The 24,028-nt window shown below is 30.0% G+C and overlaps 1 protein-coding gene across 3 annotated transcripts; it reads right to left on the reverse strand.

The window, feature by feature from the left end:
• Positions 1 to 14,841: 14,841 nt before the first annotated feature.
• Positions 14,842 to 21,301, reverse strand: LOC126846888 (uncharacterized). 3 transcript variants are annotated; one of them, XM_050586735.1, is made up of 13 exons: positions 21,054 to 21,301; positions 20,337 to 20,508; positions 20,113 to 20,222; positions 19,852 to 20,014; positions 19,685 to 19,794; positions 19,251 to 19,422; positions 18,618 to 18,727; positions 17,913 to 18,084; positions 17,018 to 17,133; positions 16,913 to 16,957; positions 16,805 to 16,849; positions 16,072 to 16,234; positions 14,842 to 15,122 (listed from the first exon to the last, which is right to left on the reverse strand). In XM_050586735.1, exons 1-13 carry the CDS (start codon positions 21,153 to 21,155, stop codon positions 14,989 to 14,991), a joined length of 1,614 nt encoding a protein of 537 aa, XP_050442692.1. In that variant the 5' UTR covers positions 21,156 to 21,301; the 3' UTR covers positions 14,842 to 14,988. The 3 variants fall into 3 exon arrangements, with proteins under 3 accessions (XP_050442692.1, XP_050442693.1, XP_050442694.1); XM_050586736.1 differs by lacking the exon at positions 16,805 to 16,849; XM_050586737.1 differs by lacking the exons at positions 19,251 to 19,422; positions 19,685 to 19,794.
• Between the last annotated feature and the right edge of the window lie 2,727 nt (positions 21,302 to 24,028).

A 24,028-nucleotide genomic window follows, 5' to 3' on the forward strand; every position in this document is an offset into this window, starting at 1 on the left:
AATTGTAAAAAATATATAATTCCAGTGAAGTACTAATCAATTTGAATTTAAATTATCAAATTTACACTATATCTCTTTAAAATAGTATGCACTCGACTAGTATTCACCTCGACTCAATAGAAACCTGGCTAAAAAATTGGAAAATAAAAGTAATAATCAGCTCACAACACTTTTACTCTGCCTTCCTGTGTCTTTATATGAAACTACCATTCCCCAATTCTCTAAAACCAAATATTCCGGTTTAATATTTGACTAACGCCTAACCTGGTCAAGAAAAAGGCCTAGCACTCAACTATCGACTAAATACGCTTCGGTCTCTACTACAATAAAAAACAAGCTCCTTTACAATACCCTTTTGAACCCAATATGGACCTATGGTATTATTATCTGAAGATCAGCAAAAACTTTTAACACCAAAACAATAATTCAGGACTTCCAATACATATGCCTCTGAATAAGAATTATAAAAGTGAAAGTGACAATTATTACTTTAACATAGCAGTAACCAGACTCATGGCGTCCCAAGGAGCCGTTCCCATATTTAATTATAATTTTAATTTACTATAATATAATTAACATAGAAATACTTAACCTTAAGAATTCAGACCATTTATGCTATACTCTCATAGATGCTATATTACCTAGGGTCGATCATACAAAAGTAAAACTAAACAGTTATCTGCAGACAAGGTGAGCCACATGAAAATAGATAACGATAAACTCGTATCTTTGAAAGAAACTAAAATCCTTGCGAAGCTCATAACACTTACGATCTACTTAAAGGGTTTTTTTTTATATTGTTTTATATTTATAAGACTATCTTATTTAATTATTTTCATAACTTAAATCAACTTTTGTAACTCTAATGGCCAATTGTATAATTGGGCGCTAACCAGCCATCAAATTATTATTTTTTGTGTCATAAGTACTCGAAAGAATAAGCTGGAGTGCAGTGCTGGCGTATAAAATATATTAGAAATAACGGGTTAGGGACTTAAATTAAAAAAAAAAAAATTATTTTTATTTTATAATCTTTATATGTTACTTAACAATCAAGCATTTTATTTTTTTTATTTTACATATTTTAAAAGCCAAAAAAAATTAATTAATTATCGGCATTTTTATTTTCAAAATAACAGAAAAAACAATATGTGTTTAGTTTACTTGGCTATAACTCCAGTTCAAAAAATGTTATTAAGTTGAAATTTTATATTTACACTAGTAATCATATACTAATGAGATCCTAGAAAAAAAAATTGATTTTTTGAACATTTTTAATGGCCTATTTTTGCCACCTAAATTTCATTCTCAGACCACTGTGCGCCTGATCAGTCATAATCAGATTTTTTAGCGAGCAATTTTTTTTCATGCATATTTAATTTGGGAAAAAACATTTATCTAAAAATTTTAAATTTAACTTTTTCCAAGTTTGAATTTGAATGATCACCAGCCAAAAAGTTATTTAACCATTTCTGATTACCGAAACAAAGCACTTGATCGTAGGACCAGTCAGTTGTCAGTAGTGAAAACGCTGGAATTAATTATTTAACACGACGATGTAAAAAATAACTTTTCCATATTCAAATGTAAAAATTAAAAAAAAAGTGGTCTGAACAAATGTAAAATAAACAGGTCGTTTGAAAAAAATAATCACGAGGTATATGGTGGTGACGGTTGCAAACGATTGTTTTGATAAGCTGTACTAAAACTATTATTTATTATCTTTTTAAATTGAAAATAATTATCTGAAAATATTTTTCTACGTATTTAAGGAACTAAAAACATAATATGTTTCCATTAGGAAAAACGGAGTCCAGAAAAAAAGGTTCAAAGTATTTGAAAATATATACCTGCAAGTATACGGAAAAAATAATTCTCAAAATATTAGAAAATGTATGCATTACACCGAATGGATCACCCTGTATAACAAAATAAGCAACATATAGGCTTCGATATATAGTCTAAACAAATATAACTGAATTGTCGAAATAAATTGTAAACGAAAAATGTCATTAAAAAAAAAACAAATAGAACTGAAAAATACTTTTTTTTTCTTTGACAAATGCCACAAATGTACACTTAAGTAAAATAAATAATCCAAAAGGGTCCAAAAGACCTTCCGTACTACTCATTATGCTTTTATTTTAATTTTCGGTCTTTTGTTCAAATAAATGAAAACACATTCAAATGACCAAAATATGAATTTTATTACATTTATTAAATACACCGAAACTAACAAACCACAAAACAATTATTTAAATTGGATTTAAGAAATCATTTCAAATTTTTAACAGATTACAATTATTATATGTTTAAGAAAAAAAAAATGTTATCTGTTTTTCTGATTTACTTAATTTACTGGCGACTGGATGAACTTCCATCTGTTTCCGTAGGAACAGTAAAAGTAACACTTCTCAAGTTCATCATGAAATGATATCCAATTTTTTCCGTGTGTTCTCTTATGGAACTGATGATTGAATTCAATTTGTCTACATACAAATCATAAAGGGGTTTTGGAGTTTCATTTAAATCGGATAGTTCACCCTGTAACAACTCCTCTTGACTGATGACAGAGTATGATGGTAGACAGCTTTTATTCCATTCGGCTACCAAGAGATTAGCAAAATCTTCGAAACCTTTGTGTAACCCTTCGGACGCCGTTGCTGTAAGATGAGGTCGTGTTGGCTTAAGAAAATCATCAATCTGAAGCAGAATTTTGTATTGCCCGTTGTCGACGATAATCCTTTTGTCTAATGTATCAATCTGTTCATTCATGGCCCACAATTTGTATATAATAACTGCACCTTTTTGGAGACTATCTTCAAGTTTTTGCCAACAATCTACAGCGGTACCTTCATCATCATTTAACATTTGACCGCACTGATTTACTGTATAGGTCGATATCAATCAATCAATTGTTTTCCGTAACCGCACTCCATTAATGAAGAGATTATTTTCATCTTAGCGGCAAACGAGATCTTATCCATAGTCCATAATTGATTTTTTTCTTCCACGTCCATACGTGTGTTCTTCCTGATTAGCGCATTTCTTATCTTATCGAACCACGTCATCTGATTCCAATGTTTCGCCTTCCAAAGATAATTGATTTGTTCCGCCGTTTTATCGATTGTACATTGTTGTATGCAAATTAAGGCTAATGCAAATATAATCTGCATAGTAAAATTATTTCCCATAATGAATCCTTTAGATTTGTTATTAGTTATTAAGATTTTAACATAAAAAGCCGAATGTGACAAAAACTAAAATGTCTAAATTTATTAGATATCTGTTGTGTATTAAAAACAAATACTCCTCGCAAAAACCGACCGACACGAACTCATTATGTGGTTAAGATACTATATTAAATATCAAGAAATTTGATAATTTGTCCACCAAACTGAATTGACTGCATTTTAACACCCGTGCACGTGTCGACTGACTCATAATCAGATTTTTAAGCGAGTAATTTATTTCATACATATTTAATTTGGAAAAAACATAAATAAATAGAAGATGAAAAAACATTGTAACATACAAGGGGGTTATTGTGGCCGGATTGGTTTTGGTGCAATAGCCACAAAAAAAAAACCTTAAAACTAATTATTCAGATCAATAACAGAAAATATTAAAAAAGTAGTGATTTTTTTCTAAAATCGACTGTATACTACAGGGTGTATCATAAAGAATGGTGGGATTTCAAACGGCTGTAGGTTGTGAAGTACTGGACCTACAGCGCTCTGGAGGACTTAAATGAAAGTCCGGGTTGTCAAGTTTCGAATGACTGCCACTAGATGTCTCTGGCACTAGATGTTTCAGAGACGAAACTGAATTACGCTTCTCACGAACTCGATCACTTCTCTTGTGAGGACGCTATCTCAACAAACTTAGCAATGAAGGCTGGCGACACAAACGGGAACGTGGAGAGACGCCTAGTGTCAGTCATTCGAAACTTGACAACTCCCTCTTTCATTCAAGCTCTAGCAGAGCGCTATATGTCCAATACTTCACAACCTACAGTCGTTTGAAACCCCATTATTCTTTATGATACACCCTGTATTATTACAGTGTTTATGGTACACACTGGTGTTTTTCTCCTGTATAACCAATATATAATCGAAAAAAAATCAATTCGATTTCAGTTTAGCAAAAATTACTTTTCCAAATTCAAATGTTAAAATTAAAAAAATTAACAAATATAAAATAAACAGGTCGTTTGAAAAAAAATCAAGAGGTTTGTGGTGATGTCGGTTGCCAACGATTCGTTTGCTAAGTTATAATACAACTATTATCATTATATTGGGCGATCCATCTGATGTAAGGTACTTTTTAGGTATTATTTTACTATATTTTTCAATGCTTAGACATTTTTTACTTTCTTCCCTTACACGTAAAAGAAGTGTAAATTTCGTTTCTTCAAACACAGCCGTCAGTTAATAAGATAGACAAGGACGCTTGTTTATTATTGTCTCAACACAATTTATTGTGCGAATATAAATATGAATTTTACGGGTTACTGTTTTTTCGAACAATTGAACAAATACGGGGAATTGTAATACGCTTACTAAGTTATAGAAAACGAACAGATTGATAAAAAGTAAGAATTCAAACGCTAAAATGTTTTAACATTTTTAGTTTTCATATTTATGAAATTAAAAACATAATACTATGTTTCCATTGGGAAAAACGGAGTCTAAGTTTGTTTTAGGGATGAAGATAAAATGTCCCTACCTAAAATGTATACCTATAAGTATACGGAAAAAAAAAGTTCTCAAAATATTAGAAAATGAATGTCTTACATCAAATGGATCACCCTGTATTATAAAATGAGCAACAGTCAGTTTTGATGTATGGTCGAAGCAAATACAACGGAAAAAATACTTTTTTTTCTCTGAAAAATGCTACATAGTATGCTTAAGTAAAATAAAAAATAAATGTATAAAGCAGGCGTACTTTTTTCTACCTTCTTGATTGGAATCTTAGACAGAAATATCTGTGGTGTTCGGGCAAAGGGGGATAAGTGTAAAATCGAAACTTTTGGAATCACTGAAACTAAATCACTTCAGTTACAGTTAATCCCATTTTCCAATTACAATTACATTTAAAATATCATCCTATGACATGGGATGATATTTTAATATTAATATTCACACGTGAAAAATGGGATTAAATGTAACTGAAGTGATTTAGTTTCAGTGATTCCAAAAGTTGCAATTTTACTCTTATTCCCCTTTGCCAAAACACCACAGATATATTGTGCTCTGAAATGCTGGCGAAAACTGTTTTAGGCTTGGCGTTGTTCGTTTGCCAGTCAACACATTCATCGGAAACCCGATGCAAATATCCCAATGACGTCAGTGTCAAAAATGATGTTCTCAGTTATGATTTAAAATGCACATAGGTGGATTGACACACATGCTGACTATAAAGCATCTGACCGGTCCGGTTTTTTTTTAGGGGTTTACCATTGGTGGTCGGTAATACAACCCATTACAACGTCAAAGCCTTGCTAGTTTCTCTCGATAATCTCGTTTAAAGAAAAGAAACAATAGACAAAGTAAATTAAATGTATGACGATGACAAGCTTAACATATCACCGAACTCTTTGACCTTGTTATACCCTGCTTGCGCGTATTCCACGTAAAGGAAGTTCGTACTAGTAAAAGGTTCTAAATAATAAAGGTGCTTTAACGTCAGCCGGAGCATGATGGTCGTTAGGAAACTAAATGTCAGTTCATAGTATAATTTTAGGTGTTCAAATTTGTTGCTGATCTAAAAATAATTCCAAGATTTTTTTTAATTGTTCGCCTGTGTCGGGCTATTCCACTCGCACGTTCATTAAGTCTGCTAAGAAAAAGTCTTTTGAACATATGTTGTTCATCATAAGAAATCCGATTTGTAACGGGTTCCCAACAATGTCATGTTCGTTATTTGAAAGTAAATCTTTGGCTTCCTTAAAGTTCTTGGCCATTGAAAATCTCAACTTTCTCTCTGAAGGATACCCATTTTAGATAATCTTCGTCTCGTGGTTAAATGAACTATCTTGACGGCAATTGTTTAGGTCTTTAAGCAATCTATCGATGACGTAATCGTGAGTGGCGATAATTTTCTGACCGGCTTCCTCCTTGTTCAATTAATCTGCGTAAAATTTGCTTAACATACCCACATAGACCATACATCTACATGTACATATGTAGTACCTACAAGACACCCATACGCATTACTTTAAGGCGGTACAGCAAACATATTTATTAACTTGTGAAATGGTTTCAATGGGTTGTATAACCACCAATGGTACACCCATAAAAAAGGGGGCCGGTCAAATGCTTTATTGCCAGCATGTGTGTCAATCCACTAAACATGTAATTGCATTTTTAATCATAATCGAAAACATCATTTTCTACAAAGTACAAAACAGCATAGTAAGAAATTTATAAAGAGAGGTGCAGTATTTACAATTAGTATTAAAGCGTTTCTTTGAATGTATAGTTTTCTTTTAGCACATAGCAATGGCAACAGCTTTTTATTTGGTTAAACTAACCACAACTATAAATTGAAAACTATTATATATGTATAACTAAGATATAGTAGAGCTATATCTACATTATATTTAGTAATCTTAAATATGGTTTAGATTGTGCGATTATATAATAATCATACCAAAAAAAAAAAATATATATATATATTAGCTTTGATATAAGGCTGTCAAGGTAACAATTTTACATCGATTACATGATTATTTTAATTTCGGTACTTTTGTTTAAGTCAATTAAAACACATTTTAATAATACACAATTGTTTTTATTACATTTATTAAATACGTCTAAGCTAACAAATCAACAAATAATTATATAAATGTATGTGGAATACCTTAAGGGTTATAACACAAGATCATGACATATTTAATGGATTTTATTAAACATTTTAAACTGATTACAGTTTGTTTATGGCAAATAAAAATATTATCTTTTTTTCCATTTTAATTAATTTACTGGTGACTGGATGATCTTCCATTTGTTTCGGTAGGAACAGATAAAAACACGCTTTTCCCAGTCAACGTGAAATGAAAACCAATATTTTCCGTATGATTTTTTATGAAATCAACAGAAGAATGCAATCTGCTTACGTAAAAATCGTAGAGGTCGGGTATTGCAACTTCATTTCCAATGCGAGGTTGATGTTCATATTCATTCTGTAACATCTCTTGACTGATGTTGGAGTACGATGGATAACAGGTATCATTCCAATCGTTCCCTAAGGACGTAGCATAGTTTTCGATATATTCGATAAAAATGTTAGCCTGTATTGCTGTGAACCCATACATCACACAGGGGTGTGGTCGCATAAGAAAATTATGAATCTCCACCAGATTATCGTAATATGGATTTGTGTCCTCAAGTCTGTAGCCCAATTGAATAATCTGCACATACATGCACGACAATTTGAAAACTATAAGCGCACCTTTTTTGAGACTTTCGTCAAGTTTTCGCCAACACTCTCGAGCGTAATATAGACTATCTTTTGCCAGATCTCTACATTCGGCTACTGTATAGCTCGATATCCGGAGAAAGTCAATCAATTTTTTCCCGTAACCACATTCCATTAATAAAGAGATTATTTTCAACTTAGAGGCTTCCAAGAGTTCAGGTAAAGTCCATAATTCATTTTTCAACACCGAGTCCATATAGGTGTCATTATTGATGGGAACATTTGCTATCTTATTGAACCACGTCATATCTTCCCAATGTTTCGCTTGCCAAAGATAGTTTATTTGAATCATTCGCGTCATTCTATTGCTTGTACATTTTTGTATACATACTACGACTAAAGCAAATAAAATCTTACCGATGGAAGAGTTTTTCATTGTAAATCGTTTAGAATGTAAAATTGTATTATGACAAAGAATTGTGACCTAACTAGTTTGTAGCAAAAACTAAAATGTCTAAATTTATGAGATATGTTGTGCAGTAGACGTATTTTAGTGTTCTTTTTAACACCTGTACACGTGTCTTCATAGTTAGCTGAATTCCTTATGTCGATTGACGGTCAGAATCATTTTTTTAGTAAGTAATAAATTTATTTTAAGCTTACTTAGTATAAATCAACTTATTTTGTTTAATGTTTTAAATTAATATATTTCTTTCTTTCAACACGATGAGGTGGAGGAGGAGGAGGAGGGGGGAAGGGAGGTAAGTTATAAGACAACTGCCTAGTAGAACATAACTAAAAATGTAAAATAAAATAAACTAAAATATTAGTAGTCAGTTGATGCAAAGTTTTTAAAAAATCACATTCATAAAACGCTTTGATGCAATTCTGTGGATACTGGACTCCACTTTCGTAATTTCTTACTGTGCTGGTTTGGATTGTGCTTGGTTTGAACTATTCTGGTTTATACTGTGCTGGAATTTTTACTCCTTCTGGATTCACATCGAAGCGTTTGATTGTGATAAAATGATATTTAGCTTTAATAATTCTTTTGATACAACATTGCTAAGTTGTTCTGTACTGATTTATACTGTACTTGGTTTGAAATGTGATTGGCTTACAATATACTGGTTTAGACTGTAATTAGTTTAAACTCTGCTTGGTTTAGACTAAGCTGAGTTTAACTGTGCTGATTTTTTATTATCACTATTCCCCACTAGTCCTGACTATTTTATTTTTTTTTGTTCCAGGTTTTTGGCCATGGCCCGTGTTTACTTTATCAACAATTAAATGCGACACGTCCGATGAAGAATACGATGACGCGAATCAGTTCGAAAAACAGTTTGACAATTTATATAAGAATGACGGAACTAAGTTTTATTCTATCAAAACCGGCTTGATAAGTTTACATAACACATTGTATCCTTACCTCCAACTCATTAAACTCAGTTGTGAAGACCCACTCGCTTTCAAACTTGAACATGATGATTTAATCTAAAAACGTTTGATTGCCGTTAACGAATATTCATCAACCTTTAACCACATAAATCGTTGCAAATAATATTACTAACTAATTATTCAAAGCATCGATATCATATTACTTGTTGACAACATTCACGCTTAATGCACATATTTAAAATGATCATAAACCTTGATCTCATTTATATTATATAGCTACACTTTTCAGATTTAGGTTGTTTAATATACCAAATCCTGATTGACACAAACAATAACAAACTTACATATGTATTTTTAAATTTCGCATACTTTAATTATATTAAAATAAATAATTTTAAATATTATCAATTAAAATATTCAAATTTTAAGTCACGTTTTTTAAATGAGATTATTAAAGGCTTCTGCTCTTTTGACTGATGTGTCACACATTGACCTTAAAATACATAAAGCTCGTTTTTCCATAATTTTAGAATGTCGTCAACAAGTCAGGTGAGCCTTGAAATTCTGAAGCCCATGAGTATTTTTCGACAATAGATGTACGATATTATAGTGCAAGCTTAATATCGGTACATGAAAACATAAGTTTTTTTCGAGTTGATACCTAGGTAAGAATTAGACAAACAATACTTTTGGATTCGGATTTATTTTTGAAACACACGTGTCGATGTGCGAAATTGTATTTAATAACCTCACTTTTTAACAATTGAAATAATTTTTACATGTTTGCATGGGGCATTCCACAGATAGAATTTTGATCCCTTGGTCTGAAGAATAGTGGAATTTTTAGTTCGCTTAAAAAAAAAAGGCTCTGATTTTTGGTTTTTTTAACCAATATTTAATGTTGCCGCCATCTTAAATATTTTTAAATTGGATAGTGCGAAGATGGATATATTTTTAAAATTGCAAATACTATTTTTTGTACGAATTGGACATTCATACCAAATTTTATCACAATATTACAAAGATGGGATGATAAAAATTAGTATTTTTTTTTTTTTATTATTTTATTAAACAACAAAACAAATTTCATTACAATATTCGCACCGATATTTACTATCAAATATCAGTTATTGATTTTAAATAACGGTTTCTTGTATTTAAAATAATACAAACTTAAGTGTCTCCAAAAATATAAACTGGAAAATTGGGAATATTTTAAGAGAAAATTAGTGTCTTGCCTTTAATGAATCACCCTGTATCTATAATCTCATACCTATGCTAGAAAATCGCTCTTGTTATAGGTATATATTTCGACCTATTATTATCGAAAATAATATAAGAACACTGGGTTCTAGTAATAAAGTTGAAGGTACACGAGCATTAATATAAGGTATTTGTTTTACAATAATTTATTACTTCGGTTTCTTCGTCGATGCAAAAAATAGGAAACAAACATTTGGCCAAATGTTAGGCGTACAAATAAAGATTCAAAACGCAAAGTACTTCTTGTAAAGGTCCACTAAACCAATGAAAAACAATTTTTTATAAAAATTAACGTAATATATATATCAAAGGTATAAATGAACAGTTTACCTAAATTATTATTTATTTGATATTCATTTTTTTTCAAATAAACAATTTAAAATTCCTATTTTGTATTAAAAATTGTTGAAGAGGTCTTTGATCAGTTTTACAAACAGATATAGATTTTTTATTACTTGCTTGTTGTATCGGTCGAAATATGTACATTTGGAATTTTGGATTTTAATAATACTATAAAGATCATTTTCTAATATAGTTGTTCTAAAGAAACTTTAATAGTAGCAATTTTACGCATAAGAATTATAAATTCGCTAAATTTTAGCGAAAAATACAATACAATGTGCCTAAAATAATGCTAATTTTGGAGCACCTTAACAATTTTTGTTTTGAGATTTTCTAAGAAATATGTGTGCGTTATAGCACCGTAATAAAATTAGCTACCGTCTAGTTTTTAGACCTTAAATACTAAATAGCACCGGGGAAAGGGTTTTTTTTTTTTGGTTTGTCGACAAATTACTACAGACCCTACAGATCAACCCCTAGTAGCATCCATCATAATATAAAAATTAAAATTTTCAGCTGGTTAATGACTACGACGGTTTCATTTTTGTACACGTTTTATAATACGATAAAATAATGTACTTTTTAGATACCAATAGGTTTTTGTTTTTTGATTTCGAGCTCAAAGCACCACCTGAACAAATATTAATAGGCAACGACACCGATTAACGCGGATAAAAAAAGAATTTTAATTTATGTCTATCGCCATTGCTTACCGCGTACGGTATTCTAGACGTTTATACTCAGTAAGGATTTAATATCTCTCTAATTTCTTTTGTACGGCTTTTATTAATTAATTCTACGATATACATTTTCCTGCAACGGATTTTAGTCAAGCTTGTGTTGTACTTTACGAGCGTTGTGGTCTTCGAGTAAAAATGAAAGTCGGACGTCATATTTTGTATATTTGTTTAACGGTTTACCTGCACACTTTAGCAGCAACTGATCCGGTAACGCCGTACCAAGTGGACGCTTTAAATTATATGTTTAATTTACCCGGTTGGAAGATTTTGAGGCAACACGACGGTTTCAAGATTGTCGTGCGATGGACGGAAGATGGCACCGAAAGCATTTTGTCTGTTAAAGATATACTAAAACCCGACGGTAATGGCGGCCGCGAACTAGTCACTGCCGAAAACGCGGGTCGTAAAATTCGTCAAGCACATCAGCTTTTGAGCTGTCAGTTTGCCAGCAATCTAAAATTATGTTACAATTACAACATGGAAGCAATTCTCCAGTGTAGAAACATCAAAGACCCCTCCGAATCGCTGGAATGTGTACGTAACTTTTTGGAAATGATAAAAAAAATCGACCAAATGGTGGTGCGCGTGCTAGGTACGCTTTCGTGTATTCACGAGGTATTTCCAATAACGTCGTACGACAAGGACGTGTTCGAAACGATGGAAGATTTCAAGAGGTTCTACGACCAGATGTATTTCGACGCAACATCATTGGACAAGAATTTCCACGGCTCAATTATTAATTCTCACGTAAATAATATGAACATCGCCTTAAAAAACTTGGGTGAATTCTATAACAATTTTTGCAGACCGAACGAAGACGATAGAAATGCCAGAATTACGAATAACGTCCAGGAAATGAACGAAACACATCATCCCCTCTTTGTAATGCAGCTAATTAAATACCGGTTAGATTTGATCGTCAACGTGACTGTAAAAGATTACGAAAAGTACTCTGTTGGCTTTGAGTATGACACCGTAACTAATACAACCCGTGTTACATACAACCCGTAACAAATTCCAAAAAATTTCAACGAATTCGTATAACCGAGTATCTGGCCAACATAATGGAAAATCCAACCAACATAGAACTGGAAACCCCTCATTTGCAACAAAGCCACAACAGCAATTCGCTTAATCAAATATTCAAGTTTATAAAATACATTTAAAAAAAACTGCAAAATCTGTAAAGCTATAAAAATCCATTTTATCATTATTAATTGGTTGTTATAATTCAAATATACGTTTAAAAAAACCAAAACATTTTAATTATTTAGAGAGAATTATTTTATTTTTTAGCCAATTTTGATTTTTTTTAATAATTTACATTAAGCACATCAAATAACATTTCATTAGGTTGGGACATATAAGGACAAGAGGAACTCTCAGAACTATATACATTATTGTAACTGAAAGTAATTAAATAACTTTTGTATAAACGCTTCGATGCAAATCTGTAATGGTGGAAGTACAAATATCGATAAAAACATTGTAATTTTGTGCCTAAAAATGTATTTACTATCATTAAAATCTAGTTATCACTAGATGACGGTGCATGACAAGAGGTAAGGTACGTCAGCAGCTTATAATTCAGGCAAAGCTGGGTACACAACTAGCTTGTATACAATATAATTAAAATAATATTTTCAAGTACGTGTTGACTGCCGATTCGATCATACATAGCACGGAGCACCCTAGACTATACTCTACGGTCAAAATTTAATTTTTCCTTTTTTTTTTTTTAGTTTCCCTAATTAAAAAAATATTTGATTACGGATTTTTGAGAAAATTGTATGTGCTTTAGGCTTATTCTAGATCTACCTTTTAAATTTTACCTGAAATTTGTACCGATTGGTACAAAACAATTAGAGTTTGCCTAGCCTGTACATATATTGTCTAGCTCCGATCTTTAGTAAGGATAAGATTTTTATGCTGTCTCAAAAAAATTGTAATTTTGTAGATATTCTTCGAAAATACTTTTAGTTTATTTTATTTTACAATTAGACAATATTCAAATTTGTATCATTAGTATTTAATATGGAAGAACTAACTTGAATGGTACGGGCTGCCATAAGCAAAATTTCTTTTGTCAACAAATGACATAACATAAGTGCTCACCTGATAATTTCACATTTACGTTCCCCACTCTCATGCCCCGTTGCAGGGGGTTATGTGTAATTACAAAAAAAATTCTCTTTCAAATTTGCAATAACCGCTCAATTCAAGGGGATTCAAATATGTCGAGTGTTACATAAAGTTTCAATGTTATCACACATGTGTTATCAAAAAGGTATTTGTATTCGATAAAGCAGAAAAAGGAGACAACCCATTTCAATAATAATAATAATTTATTCACTTGAAATTGTTTTAAATAATGTTTACAACGTTATTACTGTGATAGTAAAAACTTATATATCTTAAGATATAATATTCATATAGAAAAAAAAAATAAGTTAAAATATAGTCAAAATTGTGCTAATACTTATAGTGTAATTAAAGCATCTGGATTTTTATTTTCCAGTTCTTTTAAACGTGCACATTTTTCAGAATTTCCAAGCTGACCGACCAAGTTAATCGTTTTAAAATCAATGTCATTTGCTATACGCAAAGTGTTACAAGCATACTTCTTATTTTGTTCAGTTTAAATTATTATTCTCTAACAGTCGTTTTGGTGTGTTTGTGGTGCACCGTCTATATTAAAAGATACTCAAAAGCGTTTTCTTTTATTTCGTTTAATTTTCTGAATTTCGCTTCATAATAATATCACCTGAGTACACATTTGAAAATATATTTGTATGAGTACATTTTATATTTCACACCATATAGCAGTGTGTTGTTGGACTTTTTTATGTGCATTTAAATAAACCAAAACCTGGCAAGGCCCATTGGTATTCAAATGTGACTAAAAAACTACAAATGTGGATTTTAAAGGTTATTATGGCCTTACAAACTTGAAATATAGTGTATGAACTTCTATGAACTATATTATATTATAAACTTATGAAATATATGAAACACAAAAGTACTCCAAATTTAAAAGAAAAATCAAAATAATTAAGTTTAAAATATATTTTCGGAGTTATTTCAATTTGTTGAAAAAGGAGAGGTGTGGTGGAGTAGCGCTATAGGCAAAAATAATTTTTTTAAATGCCCATCTTAACCATTGAATTTCAAAATATTTAAGATGGCCACAATGTTCAAAATATGTAGAAAATGTTCAAAAAACCAGTAATCTTATTTTTGGACCTAACCGAACCAAAAAGTCCACTGATCATCAGCATCGCAATTTATCTGTGTATATATGTGAATTTATCAGTGATATAAGTACTTAATGATTTACTCATACGACAAATATTCAGTATAATATGCGGACAGAGAGCAAAAGATATTTAACAAAGGTTAATATGTATACAATTCTTAGGCGTGCATATGTAAAGTATGCGCAGCTTCATATCCTGTGACTTCAGGAAGGTCTCACATATTAGTTTTAAAGGGCCCAAAAAACTTAAATAGAGCATAAAAAAAAGGTAACAACAAATTAGTTAATGAATAGTCCATTTTTATAATTCAATTTGTTTATTTTTTATTAGCAATGAAGAAAGAAGATAGAACGAAATAGTCCATTTCAAGTACCTTCAATATCTTTACATTTATTAAATATTTTATTGTACTCTGTTAAAATTTAACATTTTACACTAATCATTTTAAATAGCAGTTTATTTATGGAAAAACAATTAATATATAATATTATACTAAACTCAAATGAGTTGCTTAATTTTATCATAATTTTGATATGAGTATTGAGTAGGTATTATTCCGGATATTATAATGTGATTCGTTTTCGTTTCTTAACTTCCGATGCGTCTTTTCTAATTTTTGCAAAGATACCTAAAGGAAGCTTATTGTCCTTGCAAATTGCTTGGACAAGCTCCTTGTATAGAACTAAATCTATTTTTTCTAAAACAAAATAAAATGTTTTTCATTAAAATATAAATATATTCAAATATACGCTCTCCACTTTAACCTTAATGTTAAACTATACTTTCTCAATCATAACTACCTAATACAACGCATTTATTCATATTATACCGTCACAGATTGTGTTTTATTCAGTCCATGATTGTTACAGAACAAAAACGCTGGTTGAGAAAAATAAATATAGTATATTTGTTATTAAAGAAACTTAATATACATTATTAGCCTAATACTAAGTTTGTTATTTTTTTGAACGATTTGTTTTATATTAGCTACAGACCTAAGAATGTGTTGTTTTAATAATGATGAGTGTTTTTTTTAAATTGTTTATTGTTATGCCTGGCTACACGATACCTTCGTAAACGATAAACCGGTTTCTTAATGTTAATAAGTTTAAAAATCAAAAATCGTACCTAAAAGGTATTTTATTGGAATAAGAAATTCTAAATGTCATCCCTTTTTCTTGTAAATGGAGAAAACCACCCGACAAAATTACATATTTTTCTAAAGTTCATGGACTGAAGATATGAAAATTAGACTAAAGATAAATCTTGAGTGGATCTAAATCTGTAGTCAAATTATTTTTTTTAAACTTTTTTCTTTTAGAGTGAATCTATCAACAGTGCCATACTTTTAAACACCAAGCATTTACCGTCGTACATACATAATATTATAGTTATTATATTTCGTTTTTATTTTGGTCCCTGAACTTCAGCAAAATGTTGTTTCAACACTCTTTGTTAATATATGTACATAGCGAGTTTAAAATTATATTTTTTGATATGTATATTAACAATGTTACAAATACAACAGGAATAACGTATTTCAAATTGTATAAACGCGAATAAGAGTAAATCCTTAGGCCGAATTACTTCACAGTTTTGCAACGAAGTTATTATTAAATGATAGATAAAGTATAGTTAGTGGTTACTTTTGTTTGTAGCGCCGGTTTGAGTATCTTTCAAGTAGCGTAGTGTGGAATTTACAGTTTGATCGTTGTTGCCAGCGTACGACAAAAATTCAAACACTGAAATAGTAGGTTCTGAAGGTTTCTTCAACCATTTTCTACAGTCATCGAAAGATGTTTCTAGAATCTAAAATATTATTTGTATTATTATTATTATATATTTTGTAACAAAAACATGTTTGTAAAATTTGAATAAGTCAGACTTTAGAACAATAGTCAACAACGCATTATGTGATACAAGTCCGGAGATTGACATTACCCGAATGTATGCTTATTTAAATTAACAAAATTAAATATTATTCTATTAATCATCGTTTATTAAATCGCTATTAAACTAATTATTCAGTAGAGACTAATTATTTTTTTTATTCACAATGAAGATTATGATTAATGGTTTAGATCAATCTGCAAATTTAAATATTTCAATTATACAAAAGGATTTTAATTTAATACATTATGTATAGGAATAAGCGTCAAAGATCAGTTAATAGTAATTTTTCTATGAAATAAAATTTAAAATATCAATTTGTAAACCACCATTCTTAGAATTATGCCATCAGATATAATTGTCTGAGAAAATATAAAACTTACATCGTGCTTTGTAGGCACCGGGACTAAATCTGACGGTTCACCCACGTGTGAATATTAGAAATTTACAATAAAATAATATTGTCTGGGAAAATAAAAAAAAACTTACATCGTCTTCGGTAGGCACTGGGACCAAATCTGACATTGCATCGTCCTAAGTATATTAGAATTATACAATCAAGTATTATATTGTCTGGGAAAATAAAAAAAAACTTACATCGTCTTCGGTAGGCACTGGGACCAAATCTGACAGTGCATCGATCTGTGTATATTAGAAATTTACAATCAAGTATTATTGTCTGAGAAAATAAAAACAACTTACATCGTCCTTAACATACGATGGTTCCTTTCTAACTCCAGCGAAATATGCTAGAGGAAGCCCAGTGTACTTGCAAAATTCTTTAAGAAACTCCTTATACAGACCTAAATCTATTTTGTCTAAAACGAAATAAAAACAATAACTATTTAATGTCGAATCAGTTCATTCGAAATTAGAAGCAGAATTGTGTTGTTTTAACAATTAGTGTGGGTCAACGATGTTTCCTAAAACGCTAACCGATTTCTTCACACCTAACAAGTCTATAGATTTTTTTATCTATAGACTTTAGATCTATGGACTTTTTAAGTCCACGCCAACACTTTCAACTATTTATCATCACCATTGTTACGAATTATAAACATATTCTTATGGTTATTATATTGAACACCTACTTCGAAACTGTAACAACTCAAAAAGTTTTTAGTTATTTGTATATTCGGATTGTATAAACGAAGTTGCATTACCAAAAAAACAAATTTAAATTTATCATGATTACTCTTCAAAAGATGGCGCTGTAGGTATCTTTTGTAAAAAATACTAATCCCATAATCCTAACTATCAAAACCATTTAAAACTTTAGTTTCTGCACGGGCATCGAGTGGCTACTGTTTTAATCTAGGTGCGCGATGTTAGGTTTATACTTTGATCACTTTTTCATTTTCATGAATATGTTTAATGGCACCTACCCACTTCCAATAATAATACGTTTTTTTCACACATGAAATTTAGAAAAATTAGTCTTTTGCCCTTTCTACAGTTGGCGATTCACATATTTAAAATGTTGTAAATGCGAATGAATCCACATTCTTAAATAATCCAAATGCTTCACAGCAGCTTTGTAACGAAATTACTATAGTTATTATTATTTAACGATAAATTAAGTATAGGTAATAGTTACATTGGTCTGTACCGCCAGCTTGTGTCTCGTTTAATACGTTCATTGTGGAATCTACAATTTGTTCACAATCGAAACCGTCATTAAAATACGACAAAAATTCAGACACTGAAATTGTAGATTCTAAAGGTTTCTTCAACCATTTTCTACAGTTATCAAAAGATGTTTCTAGGATCTGAAAATGTTTTTAATATAATTATATTTTTTATAACTTAAACAAATGTTTGTATGAATGATTTTGTAAGTTTTAACCATGAATAAAAGTTTATCCATGATCATTTTTTCAGTCATGACCAAACTAACAATTAATGTATAATCAATTATTCAGTATGGACTAGTTTATTTGTTATTCACAATGAATATTTTGCATAATGATTTATATCAATCTGAAAATTGAGATGTGGAGCGCAACAGGGGCCTAACATACCAAAAATTAAAAAACTGAGGTTATGATATATTTAAATGCAACACCAGCCTATTTTTCAATTTTTTTTGTTTTTCACTAGATAGCAGCACTGTATACTTTGTTGCATTAATTCATTTTATGTTCAATGGTGAAAATTAAAAAGCTGTATTACCCCTTTAAACCGATTTTATTGTATAGACCACTGATGCGCTTAATACTTCAATTCAAATATTTCATTGTTTAAGTAGCGGATGGAATGAACATAAATGTAAATGTAAATTAATTACAAAATTTTACAAAACCTCATCATCCGAAGGAACTTTTCTAATTTCAGCAAAGTATGCTAGAGATAGCCCATTGACCTTGCAAATGGCTTTAATAAGCTGCTTATAAAGGCTTAAATCTATTTTGTCTAAAACAAAAAAAAAATATATTAACTATTTAATGTGGAATCAATTCATTAAAGATTCGAAGTAGACCTAAGAAATTCTTGGTTTAAACATGTTGATATATGTCTTACAGCCCATAAATATATTTATTAGAGATTATATATATATATATATTTTTTTTTAATGTGTAAATTTGTCTAGAGTGGGGAGGAGTAATAGTACCATTTATTTGTTTATGTACAAAGCGTACATAATATCTACAAAGCTTATTGCAGGAAGGTTAGGTGATATTATCCTTGACTTAAAAAAAATAATTAATAAAATAACATTTTTTTTTTCTAACTAGGTACTATGACCATTAATTGATATAACCTATTCAATTTTATGCCATATTTTTAAAACCATATCGTTATTAATTCATTTAATAATACATTTTTTCTCAAACTTCATTAAAGCGAATTAATATAAATCTTTAAATCCAAATGCTACGGTTCGAAGCTTAGATAGTTGTTATTAAATGATAAATTTAGTATAGTTATGAGTTACATTGTTTAGCAGCGCCAGTTTGAGTTTTATTTATGTAGAGTATTGTGAAATCTTCAATTTTCTTACAACCGGAACCATCATCAATGTACGACAAAAATTCAGACACTGTAATAGTTGGTTCCAAAGGTTTCTCCAACCATTTTTTACAGTTATTAAAAGATGTTTCTAGAATCTAAAATATTTTTTTTTATACATATTATTATACTTGTTGTAATATACAATATGCGTTTGTTTAAATAAGTATAGAGTAGTGCCTGCGATTTTAAACGTGAAATTTTAATTACTTTACACAATTATAATTGTGTTTAAGTTTGTATAATTGAAATATAAAATTGAATAATGATTTATATCAATCTGCACATTGAAATACTTCAATTGTTCAAGTAGCGATGGCGATTAAAATGTTAATAAATTAAATACAAATTTTACGAAACCTCTTCATCCGATGCCTCTTTTCTAATTTTAGTGAAGAATTTTATAGGAAGCCCATTGACCTTGCAAATCGCATCAATAAGCTCCTTATATAGAACTATATCTATTTCGTCTAAAACCAAATAAAATATTGTTAAATGATAAAATATGAAGTATAGCTAGTGATTACTTTTGTTTATAGCGTCAGGTCGAGTATTTTTCAAGTAGTTTATTGTGGAATTTACAGTTTGACGGTAGTTACCAGCGTACGACACAAATTCTGACACAGAAATTGTAGGATTTGAAGGTTTCTTCAACCATTTTCTACAGTCATCGAAAGACGTTTCTAGAATCTAAGTAGAGAATGGGATTAAAATGTTTCCTCTTTTCTAGCATAATTATATAAAAAAGAAACATAGGTAATGTAAATTAAATATAACATTTTCAATACCTCATTATCCGATGGCTCTTTTGTAATTCCAGTGTAGTATTGTAGAGGAAGTCTCTTGAACTTGAAAAATGCTTTAACAAGCTCTTTATATAGACTTAAATCTATTTTGTCTAAAACAAAAAAAAAACTTAAACTATTTAATGTGGAATCAATTCATTCGAAATTTGAAATATCGTTATTATTGTTAAATGATAAATTAAGTTTAGTTAATGGTTACAACTTACATTGGTCCGTACCGCCAGGTTGAGTCTCATTCAAGTATTGTATTGTGGAATCTACAATTTGTTGACAACCGGAACCGTCATCAAAATACGAAAAAAATTCAGACACTGAAATAGTAGATCCTACAGGTTTCTTCGACCATTTTCTACAGTCATCGAAAGATGCTTCTAGAACCTAAAACATTTATTTTAACTAATATTATTAGGTCTTATATTGCAACTAAAGGGAAATCTGAATGTTGCGATTGTGGATGCCGCGTTAAGGAGTGTAGTTCTAAATACATGAAGTGACGCACATGCTATATTGCTTGATTGGATTAGCACGGGTTTTTATTAAGTTATCCCAGAAACAAACGTTCTCTTCAAACAGTGTTCTAATATGGCAGTAAGCAATTGTTTGTAATTGACAGTAAATACTTATCAAACATAATGTTTCCTACACTAGAACAAAAGTTATTTCATTTGTCAAATCTTTGAGGGACACCCTATATGTATATGTATATATATATATATATCTGATTGTGTTCTACTTTCATACTAAATTATAACATAATTTATGGTAAAATACAATTTTTTTTTTTACTTGAGCACGTGACTAAAATATAAGACAAAAATCGCTGACAATTGATGAAAGTATTACGTTTAATTGTCTAAGTAAATTGACCAACATTAAAAACTGTGCAATCAAGTATTCTCGTCTGATAAAATAAAAAAACTTACATCGTCGTTGATAGGTTCTGTGAACGTCTTCGGCGGTGCACTTAGTATACGGTTAGCAACTAAAAAATTATATAATAACAAAAAAGTGATTTTGGAGTACATTTCTATTGGTATATCTCTACTCGTGTTTCAAGTTTAAGCCGGCAACAAAACGAATATCTAATAATTGTCGCTTTTAAAGGGAATTGAAAAAAAAACACAATGTAAAATATTTTAAAAGTTTATACAAATGTATTGAACAAGCGGTAAATTTTAATATAAATGTTAAAATGACGTATTGTTGTGAAGCCAACCAAGATTATTTTTTTAGTTTCAAGAACAAGTGTTTTTTTTTTTACATTATGTTTTCAGGCCGGGCGTCAACTAAGAGTAGTCATGTGGTTATTTACAGGGTGATCCATTTATCGTAAGACACTCTTTCTTAAATAAAAAAACAACACTACACTCCACTCTTCCTAAAATTTAAACTTTATAAACTTTATAATTAATTATTCAACACTGGCTTTCAACCAGTCAAACGTTTCGAAATTTAATAAAGTATATACTTTGCCATTTAAACTTAGGCTTTGAAGTTATTTGTAAAAATAAATCATACATTTATTTTATACAAGATGCAAACACTATGTCAAGTAAACATGTTATTCAAAACACTTATGCTACTTACAAAATTGAAGTTTTCACTTGTAATTTTTAAAGTAAATCAATTATTCAATATGTTTAACGTAAAAACAATGTGTCATCACAAAATATTAATAGGAACAAAAAATGAGTTAAGTAAATGAAGTTCCTGCATATTATGGCTTTACAAAAGTTGTTGTCAACAATCAAAACTCTTTTCGCATCCATTTTCATAGTTATGTTGGCATTTAAGCTTTTTCCAATCTGTCACCCCCAATTACAATTTAGTCTTTGTACATCCCCCTCCTTTAAAACAAAATTCTGCCAATGGCAAAAATGAATTACATTTAAAACTAGAGCCCTACATAGAAATTAAAAAAATGTGCTCACCTAACATTCTGTGCAATTAACGTCAACCAAGATTATTCGTGTAGTTTTTCACACTTTATCTCCTCTACCCTTACCTTCTCTCCCCTCTCTTCCATAGTTAATTTTTATGCTAGTTTTTTTATTTAAGTACTACATAAAATATTTTTGAAATATTACAATTTGGTCATCCACCGAGATTACTGTATAATTATTATAAATAATAAAAATAAACCTGAATAATTTAAAAAATATGTGTATATTTAATAAATTAAAAATAAAGAGTAGTTACTGTGCATAACAGCAATGTAAACAGGTTACTGTTCTTCTTTTTGTTACATTTATGTAAATGTACCTTATTAATTTTTAAATGTATCTGTCATATTATACGGAATTTATTTCGTATTAAAGGTTATTATTATTATTATTATATCCATGATTCAATTTGTTTCGGTGGAGCGGAGAAAAAAACTATTTTTTTTTTAACTTTGTATTTATGTTGTTTTACAATACTATGAAATTATCAAATATTTACCGTAATACTAACTAACAATTAAAATGGTTTTGTATCACTAAACTTATGGTAATGAATAACTTACTTTATTTAATCGCTTTAATGCAATGTCAGTATAAACATTTAAATTTTAAAGTAAACATTTTCTGGCCAAGTAAATAGTATTATAAATAATATTGGATTATATTTCAAGTTTAATTTTTATACAAATAATAAACGCAATTTATTTTAAGATCACCGAGTTGATTTAAACTAACTAATACTTGTGTATTAAAAACAAAAATCAAACAAACATTATAAATTACACAATCTCACTGTAACACCCAGACTATAGTAGTGTCGTTTATTGTAAAAGTGAACCCCAACAAAAACCTAACAGTGAAAAAGGGCCAAGTTCCAGACCCTCTCCCAAAAAAGTCAGCTTATCAAAGTTGTGATATCTACATTGTGGCTAAGTCTGCTGTTTCTTTAGTCCATATCCTCACTTCACTCCCACTTTCACGAGCAACACTGTTCTTTCATTTGTATTGCTTAACACTTGGCCAGTTTCTGTATGAAATAAGACCTTTCTGAATGAGGTATAAAACAAACTTGGTCGCAATGTAGATACCCCTACTTTGATAGGCTGACTTTTTTGGGAGGTGGTCTGGAACTTGGCCCTTTTTCTTTTCTTCTAAATTATTTCCTTAGTTTTATCATTTTGATGATGAGTCAGTGAGTGAGTGAGTGAGTCAATAACAAAAATGAAAACTTTGAAATTCTCCCCTTTTGAAAGGGGCTTACTATTAAGGGCTCAACTTTTTACAGTATCCTAAGCTCCTCTAGCTTAATCTATGTTTTAAATTTCAAAAGCTAGTAATGTTTTAAAAGGAAACAGAGATATGTGGGTTAGAATTGATTCGTGTAAAGGTACACAGGCGTTGTTATAACTTGGCCTGGTGCACTGCTTAAAGACATTTTAATAATATTTATATTCCTTCAAAATAATCGTCGAAATAATCGTCAAAAGTCTTCTATTGGGAAAACCCCAATAGTTCAAATTAATCTAAACGGCGTTAAACTTTTGCCTAGTTATTAATTATTATTGTATTATTGCCGGTTCAATAATAAATAATAATATTCCGAGCCTAGGCCTATAATATTATATTTTGTAACATAGTAACAAAAATAACAAATGCAAAATAGTTTTGTCATTTCAACGAATTGTATAATTTATTAATCTTTGTAATTTTGTAATCTTGTTATCTAATTTTGCAATCTTTGTAATTATTTTGTCCCTTTTTATATTATATCCCGAAACACGTTTCGGTTCTACATATTTTACTCATTATTGAGTACACATCGTCCCGAAGAACGTTTATTCTGACAACTGGAAGTCCAACACCTACCTTGTCGAATTGATTTAGGTATCTCGAATCAACGGTATGTGTGCAAATACAATTTTACTACTTTCGCTTTACCTTGGATATACTTGGAT

Source organism: Adelges cooleyi, unplaced genomic scaffold, assembly GCF_023614345.1.
Source record: "Adelges cooleyi isolate 19-005CV unplaced genomic scaffold, UGA_ACOO_1.1 ACOO_flye_CR_arks_rails_tigmint_CR_PRNA_9, whole genome shotgun sequence".
NCBI lineage: Eukaryota > Metazoa > Arthropoda > Insecta > Hemiptera > Adelgidae > Adelges > Adelges cooleyi.